Source organism: Zea mays, chromosome 4 (genome assembly GCF_902167145.1).
Source record: "Zea mays cultivar B73 chromosome 4, Zm-B73-REFERENCE-NAM-5.0, whole genome shotgun sequence".
In the NCBI taxonomy this organism is placed as follows: Eukaryota; Viridiplantae; Streptophyta; class Magnoliopsida; order Poales; family Poaceae; genus Zea; species Zea mays.
In genome coordinates this window covers 157,409,995-157,418,950 of record NC_050099.1, presented here as the reverse complement: position 1 = coordinate 157,418,950, position 8,956 = coordinate 157,409,995, and the positions used below count along the sequence as shown (strand labels likewise).

General features: G+C 40.8%; 1 protein-coding gene across 1 annotated transcript; it reads right to left on the bottom strand.

The window, feature by feature from the left end:
• Positions 1–5,702: 5,702 nt before the first annotated feature.
• LOC103653867 (ethylene-responsive transcription factor ERF043) lies at positions 5,703–6,925 on the bottom strand. Its single transcript, XM_008680678.4, has one exon. It carries the CDS (start codon positions 6,768–6,770, stop codon positions 5,988–5,990), a length of 783 nt encoding a protein of 260 aa, XP_008678900.1. The 5' UTR covers positions 6,771–6,925; the 3' UTR covers positions 5,703–5,987.
• Positions 6,926–8,956: the final 2,031 nt, after the last annotated feature.

Genomic DNA, 8,956 nt, shown 5'->3' with positions numbered 1-8,956 from the left:
CTTAATACCACTAGGTAAATATTAAAACAACAAATGATTCTCAAAACATCTCAAGAAGTATTAGAGAAAAAATAGAGTAACTCAAAACTCTACAATTTGTGCTAGTCTCTCTAGAGGAGACAATGGCTTGACACAACTAGCACAAAGAGAAAATCCCCATAAAAGACACTTAAAAGGGCTAATGACAAGCTTGAATGCAACTCTCATGCACTCTCCCACATGAATGCACACCCTCAATATATGCTAACTCTAATCTCCCCATTGGATGAACATTTTTGTTTGTACTAGTTCAACTTAAATATTTAGGGTCATGTTAGTAATTGTGTAACAACTCTATAAATAAGAGGGTGACTACTAAAAAGGATGTGCTAGAAAGCTATTTCTACCCATTTTGGTGATTAAGTGTCCAACACACCAACATGGACTAAGTAGTTTGATAAGAGTATGAGCACATGCCCACTTGAAGGAAATTTGAAGGTGCTAAGTTCTAAAGAGCTAAAATGGAGGCTAGAAAGTGCAACTTTTGGTAAAAGGGTAAAACCATGAGGTTTTAATACTTAGATAAGTTGCAAATGCCTGATACTATGTGTTTAGCTCTTTTGTCTGAATTCTAGCTTTATTCTATGAGAAAAGTGCTTCCACTTAGTTTGAGCCAAAATGCAAATCCTGGTGAAAGACCAAGTAAAAGGTGAGTTCTCTACACTTAGTCAATTGGATTATGTAGTAATAATGTTTGTCTAAGTTGTTGGAAAGCTACCAAGAATAGCCAAAAATATTGAAGAAGATAGGCTCAAAAGAGCCTAAGTTGGGCTATTCTAGGCCTTACCGGACCGGTCTAGTGGCGCACCGGGCTGGGTCCGCAGGGGCCTGGAACTTATCCACTGGACGGCTTGGCGCACCGGACCGGATCCATGTGCACTGGACCGCCAGTACGACCGAACTTCGCAGTCTTAGGAGTTTTATTATAAAATTCACGGGACCGTCTACAGGAACAGGTCTGGTGGTGCACCGGACCGTCTCCAACGCCGTCTCTCCCGTGGGCGCGCGTTGGCCAACGCCTAGCTGACGTGGCACCCGATTTGGAGGTGCACCAGACCGGTCTGGTGCTAGCCAGCTATAGAAGGGTGCCATCAGATCCCAGGAGGCACGAGACTGTTCCTGATCCAGTGGTGCACCACCGGTCCGGTACCCTTGCAGACAGACATATTTCAACATCTTTTTAGAAAGAAGGGGCAACAACTATGGCGCCTTTTGGGCCTATAAAAGGATCCTATGGCACACCTCTTTAGCACACAAGCATACCAAGAGTTATACTACACTCCAACATTCTACCACAACACATCTAGTTGTTTTAGTGAGATCCAAGCGCTATCTTTGAGCCATTTCTTATAACTCTTGTATTTGTGTTCTTGTGATCATGTTCCTATGTTGTTTGGATGGTTTTTGGCTCTTGTGCGTGTACTCTCTTCCCTCTCTTGTGCTAAGTTGTAACTTTGATCTTGGGTACGACTATAAGAGACTCTAATTTATGAAGATTCCTTGCGAGAGGGAACTATTTAAATAAGGAAGACCGTGGCGTTTAAGTTTGATCATTGGATCACTTGAGAGAGGTTGAAAGCAACCCTTGTCCAAAGAGGACACCATAATAATGATGTAGGCAATCATTTCAGGCTTGGTCGAACCACGAGATAAAATCGCTTGTCTCTTGTGCATTTAATTTTTTGCGATTTTATTGCTTCCTAAGTTATCCAAATTCACATGTAATATTGCTCTTAGTCTAATTTATATCTTGAAAGAGCAATCAAGTGAAGTGGACTCTTTCTCTTGTTCTCACTTCGAACTTGGTTTAGTTTTGCACTAACTCCTAATTTTAGACCAAGTTTGTGTTTTGAGTTGTATTTTTGCAGGATCACATATTCACCCCTTTCTAGGTGCTCTCATCTACTCCTAACCATCCTCTCTCTCTTTCTCCAACATTTTCATTTCCTGCATTTCTACTTAGGTGTCTAGGATCAACAGTTCTAGATTAGTTTGAGTCTATAATGAGAGAGATCCACATATGTGAGTCTTATACCTCTATTTATGTTCTTTTATGTAAGACTAGATCTTGTTCTAGATTATTTTGTGCAAAAAGAAACTTGTTCTTAGAATTTGTGCTCAAGATATCTTGCTATGAATTGGTTTTGTTTTTTTCTATCTAGTTTTCCTCTCTTTACGCTTTTGATGCATTTTGAGTCCAGGAGTTTTTTTGCCTTAAAGATGAATATGTGCTAGGACCTTAGAGAAGCATCCTTGCCAATAGTTTAGACAGAAACATTATGAGCACATAGATCCATCACTTAGAGGAATTAGTCAAAATCCTCTTCTATTTGATGTTTTTATCTTATTTGATTCTGAGTTTTCTGGATGATGATCTTTGGTGTATAGCTCCTAAACACCCTAAAGAACCCCTCTGCAAATTTTGGGATCAATGAAGAGTTTATTTGCATCGAAAACACCTTTGGAAAAGAGTTTTCGGGATGCAGGGTCTATACAACTGAGTAGACCGGTTTGAACACAACCCAAAATCGGCTTGGCTGATGTGAATACATAGTACACCAGCCAGGTTGGTTTGAATGGTGCCAAAATCAGTTAGGTTGGTTTTTTTATTTTCGTGTTCGTGTTTTCTCAGCCCACGTTGCATCTTTTCCTGTTTTCTTCCCATATTTTCCCGCGTTATTTAGACTCTGATTGGTTCCTTTATTCAATCTACTAAACTTGGAGTAAACTTTAGTCCCTAGAATATCTTGTTTGATTCTAGGGACAAAACATACTAAAGATCATTATTTACTATGTATAAATACAAAATTGCCCTTAATTGACGTAAATGATCCAGTTTTTGAAGGGGCAGGGGACGAGATGAGGGACATATATTCTATAAAAGTGCATATTTAGTCTGATACCTCTAGCTAGGCCTAATTGTCTTCATCAAGAACAGGGTCATCGTCTCCATCGTTTCTGGAATGTAGTTCATGCTCTCTTGCATGGCTCATGAGTCATGACATGTTTGGGGGTTTGCGACAGTGGCCAGTAGGATACGGCCGGACCTACTTTCTGTAGCGGCTGCTGTGGGGGACCTCTCACGTCTAGAAGTGTATCTTGTCTTTTATGCCGGCGTGGGCAGAGTTTGTTATAGACTTTGCCATCTTGGGATCTCATGGACCGGGAAGCAAGGGCAGTAGTACTGAACTGAACGTAGTTTCTGAATTCAAGCCTCCTCATACATGAACTTCATTTGGATGGCTCAGATGGTAATTAAAGATTGGAAACGGATGTAAATTAAGATTGGACGACACAAACGGGGTATCATATTCCAGGACAAACCTTGCATCATGCATGCCGCGCGTCATCTCATTCTCATATAGTCCACACACCACGCGCTAGGGCCTCCTAAGCTTGTTGATGAGAGTGGTCATCTGCAACCTTATCTTGTAAGTACCAGCCCTATCTTGTAGACATGATACGAACCTACTAAACAGCCTTGTGATCATATCCTAGCATGCGTCCTGCCCACCTACCGCCCAACCCCCCATGGACCCTGGTTCAGATCCAAGCGTGGTAGCTATGTTTTCTTTTTTCTCTCTCTCAAGGACACAACATATATTACTGGAGAATTTTTCCTCAACTATTTCTCTAGAAATAGATAAAGAAAACATACCATCACTAAAAAGAAAATTTTCACTGTATTAACAGAGTACTGAGAAACCTTGCCTAATAAACCGCGCAGAGAGCCTGTACTGCGAAAAGATCCTAGCCTATATGATTGGGCATACATAAATTAGCAAGGTGGCACATACCCCACACAATAAATCCAAATCCTGTTATTACCATATAGAATAGCATCTATTGTCTTAGTATCTAGGACCTGCTTGGTTGGCTTTCAATTCTTGCCTAACAAAAAATCATGACAAGCCAAATAAAACTTTTAATCATCAAGTAATTGGCTCATTGCTAAAAAAAACTGGCACGCCAATATTTATGATCAAAGTTTTGATGACACTCTATAAAAATTTTAAATTGCATAAGAGCGAAATGGTGCTTTCTACTATTGTCATGACCCTGAACCAAATGCACACCTATACTTTTTACCATAATAAATTGTGCAAGCCTTGATATTGACAAACCTAAGCTTTGCCTTACCATGGTTTTGGTTAGACAAAAACTGGAAACCATCCAAGCAGGCCTTTTGTCAACAAAAATACACCCATGTTAATTCTCAAGGCGTGTCAATTAGAGAAAATAAAATTGAAGTACCCCTACATGATGACAAACTATCCATTATGCAAAATTGACCAAACGAATACCTTTATCTATTTCTCTATTACCAATGCATACCATCACTACTAAAACAATAACTTGTATATGTTGGCTAAGTGAAATTGAATCTGTGTATTGAACTAAAAGAAGGTTAATATACAAACTAAGCGGAGCTCGGCTTATTATATCGTTCCTTGTGGTGGAACTTCCACACTATGACACTACAGAGACCTCCAAAACCAAGCAATACATGTAAGAAAAGTATCAATTGAGGTAAGATATATGGTTCTAATCCATCTCCCACAGCCACAAGTCTTGGTTATTCTTACTCCACTCCCTATCAAACTCCTAATATGCCTAGAACATCTGCTAGTGCCTTGCTATAAGTAGCTAGAACTGGTGACGTTGAGAAAAGTACTTTTAGTCTAACTGATAGGATTATAGAGGAGCAAAGAGCCGAGGACGTCGTTTGGCCCCTAATCTAGTGGAGATGTTGGCCTGAATCAAAATTGGGGGGAAGGGAAAACAAAGAGCCAACACAAAGTGGAGGATAAAGAACTTGAAGAGTCATTTGTTAATCTATATCTTGATGAACCTGAAGAAGGCAAAAGCAAATATGTATGATTGTTTATCTCTCTATTAGGTCTAGCAATATGATGAACTTGTAACATGAAACAATAAGCTGGGCTACGCTCTTTTTACCTAATTAGGGTTTTATCATGCTGTGTGAGTTTGTCTAGTAATTTTTTAATGAGGTACTCATTGCACTTAATGGCTCAGTTAATCCATATATCAGTTTGGTTACTATATTTCTTGAATGTATGACTATGACTGTAGTGCCTGAAGAAACACGACCCCGCAATATGTTTGTCGTGCCCATAATACCAACACGATACAATTAGGACACTATCGTAGTGCCTGGGTCGCCGATCAGGTACTAGTGTTGTACCGACATAATACATTTATTTGGCTTTGTCTATTAGTGTCTTGTCTAATCGAGACGAGTCTAGCCATATTAGTACCGGACCGTGCCCCCCCTAACCCCCACCACATTTGGCCACCAATAAAAAAGGGTGACTAGAGTCTATGCTACTAAGGGTGTGATTGTTTCCCTTCTAGATTATATAAGTTGAATTATGGTAGAAAGATATAAGATTAAAATATCACTTTGGAACTACAAATCAGCTGAAATAAATTAGCATTGGATAACTTATTTCGGCTAATTTATGATTCCAAAGTGATATTATATCCTCCTGCCCTTGCACTATAATTCAATATATAATCTAGGCCGAAACAAACATGAGACCTAAGTGGCACAAATTAAAATTGAACTATATACTGGCCACACAATCGAGCGGATCACCTGCCAGTTCATGTGACTTTATCATTTGGAAAAAGATGTCCAAAGTAAATGTCAATGTCATGGATTGCAAGTCCTGGATCTTGATTACAAGCTGGAAAATTTACGGCTGACGATGTTTATTGGGCTGTTACAAACTGTGAATCGATAAACTATGTACTTGCTAGTTGCTACCATGTTGCACTCTGACATCTATAAGTTAGCATCAGGATTGACACAGGAGCAGCGAACGAATCAATGCTGATTAGTAAAAGTATGCATGTATGGGATCATCAGCTGCACCTATCTAACTTCACATTGGTATGCATGTCACGTTGCCCCCTCTTGCTCGTCAGTGCTCCCAGAGCAGCAACGGCTCGTCCCAGGACAAATCATAGCTACAAGACGTCGACGGCGGCGGCAGCGGCAGCGCGAAGCCGAACTCGAGTAGGATGTCCGGCAGCTCGAAGACCGCGAGATTAAGGATGTGCCCGTCACCGTCAGCCAGCATCGAATGGTCAGACGGCGCAGCCCGCTCTTCGTTCTGGGCATTGTCGGCGTTGTTGCCGGACGAGCTAGATGCGGCCGGCCCTTCGTTTTCGTCATTTTTGCAGGCGCCGTCGCGAGACTCGCTAGAAGTGGGCGGCGCCACGCTCTCCATCTCCATCGCAGCCGCGAGCGCCGCCGCGGCACGCACGTCCTCGGGGGCCGCCGATGCGGCGCGAGGCAGCTCGTGGGACATCTCCGGGAAGTTGAGGTGCGCGGCGCGGCCCTTGATGGCGAGCGCCGCGACGTCATGCGCGCGCGCGGCCATCTCGGGGGTGTCGAAGGTGCCCAGCCAGATGCGCGACTTCTTGCGGGGCTCCCGGATCTCGGACACCCACTTGCCCCACGCACGCATGCGCACGCCGCGGTACGTTGGATGCTTCAGCTCCCGGCGCGGCCGCTTCCGGCTGCTCGAGCTGCTAGCGCCGCCGCTGGTGTCGTCCAAATACTGCGATGACGAGACAGGGGAGTTGGGGCCGGTACAGCCAGAGCTGCTGCAGGTGGTGCTGGAATCGGACACCGGGAACAGTACCCGCTCTTCCATGGGCGATGAACACTGGGCAAAGCTGGCAGTCACAAGCAAGCTCATGTGATGATGAGTGATGACTTTGTTACGAGCTCCGAGTGTGAGCGAGCGAGCTATATACTGGAAGGGAGGAATTAACAATTTCGCTTCGTCAAAGTGGAAAGTATCATGGCCTCATGGGTAATAGATTTTTTTCTGCTTTCCCGAAAGAAATGTGATAGTCATGAGAGGTGGTGCTAAAATGAATAGAAAAGGGCTAGACAACGTATTAATAACACGCGCTTTGCTCCAAGGTCGTGTATTAGTGTATTACTACTGCAGTGAGTGAATTGCAACTTGGTCAACCTGATGAACCTTCATGGTGCTGGGTATTGGGTGGCAAGCTCTGCACCAATAAACATGATAACCTTGGAAGATGCCATTTCCAGCTGGTTCTGTAACATGATAACCTTGGAAGTACCATGGACATCGGTGGGGGTGGGGGGTCTAATTCTCAATAAGAACTTAGATTCTCGCAATTGACAAACATATGTAGTTTATGTTTTTATTAGAAATGCAATTCCCATGCCAGTTGTTTCACTACGTTTGTAAAGCTTCAAAGCCAAGCTAGCAAAGCGTTTAAATTTGCTATAGATATGTTAGCCTCCAAGATCCAAATATATGGTTTTTGGCATCTTAAAATGATCTCTACAAACAAAAAACAAACCTTCTACAAATCTAATGACTTGTTAAGTAAAGACCACGAGCAGCGTCTAACACTACTAGAATCTAGCTCTTTGTCAAGTGTCAAGTGGTTTGTCGAGTATTTTTTTTCAAAACACTCAGCAAAGAGCTTCTTTGCCGAATATTTTTTACACTAGATAAAGATCTTCTTTATTAAGTATTTTTCGACCCTGGTAAAGACAGTTATCAAATCACATTTTGAAACAGTAAATTAATTCAAATAAAAAAAGATTTTAACTACAAAGATGTATAACTCATCAAGATATACATTTTTTGTTTTAGTCATTTCTTCATATAACAAAAAATAAATAAATTTGTTCATAAAACTTATCTCTCTCTTAGTTTATAAAACTATAAGAGAGATGTATAAGATTTGTGAACAATATTAGAAATACCATGTTGGATGAACAAATGATCAATCAACCAAAATAAACTTTGTAGATCTTGAGAAATAATAGAATTTTGTAGTTGACAATCTTTTGATTTGAAGTCATCTCATTAACGAAAGCTATGTATGAATTCAAAAAAAAATCAAATGACCTCGGATGGAAAAACCATCAAAATGAAAGTTTTAGGTCTTGAAAAGTTAAGAAACTTTATAGTTGATAACTTTTTGATTTGAAATCACCTTATCATGCAAAAATATGTTTGAATTTCAAAATTCAAATATTTCAAGCGACCTCGGCTGGAAAACCCACCAAAATAAAAGTTGCAGGTCTTGAAAAGTTATTTAACTTTGTAGTTGAGAATGTTTTTATTTGAAATCTTGTCATAGAACAATATGTTTGAAGTTCTCAAATTTGAAATTTAGAGTTTGTAAACAACTTGGATGAAGAAACTACTAAAATGAAAGTTGCAGATCTCGAAAAGTTATGTAATTTTGTAGTTGACAACCATTTAATTTGAATTCATTTATTGCCACAAACAATCAGTTTACACTCAGTTCGTTATAATATGTGGGAAAGACACAAGTCAGATAGAGGTGGAGTGGTAAAGAAGGTGATGCAGGAGAGAGGTCATGACTTTGAATCCCACCGGCCACTAAGAATGTGACCTTAAGTTCGCAAAGAATGTGACCAGTGGTGGCTGCTCGTGGGGTGCCTCCCTGATTAAAAAATGCTATTTTCTAGGTTTTTTACATTTTTTTGCCCGAGTGCTATTTTTGCCGAGTGTGTTTCAGCACTCGGCAAAGACTTTGTTGAGTGTCCGATAGAAAGCACTCGACAACGAGGTCTTTATCGATTATTTTTTTTTGCCAAGAGCTCTTTGTAAAGTGCAACACTCGGCAAAGCGTTTACCGAGTGCATAAGGTTCTTTATCGAGTGCCTTTGACACTCGATAAAGAAGACGAGTTTAGTAGTGTAACATGTTTTGAGGATAGCTTGTCACCTATGAATCTACAATTTGATGCACTACTTCATATTAGAGCATTTCCAGTAATGCCAACTTAATTAGCTTATAGGATCCACATCATTAGTTTTCCCTACATGAAAGAGAAAGGAAGAGGAGAGAGAAGAGAACTAGCT

Excerpts from the sequence above, each read along its gene's own strand:
- LOC103653867 (XM_008680678.4), bottom strand. The coding sequence starts at position 6,770 with ATGAGCTTGCTTGTGACTGCCAGCTTTGCCCAGTGTTCATCGCCCATG.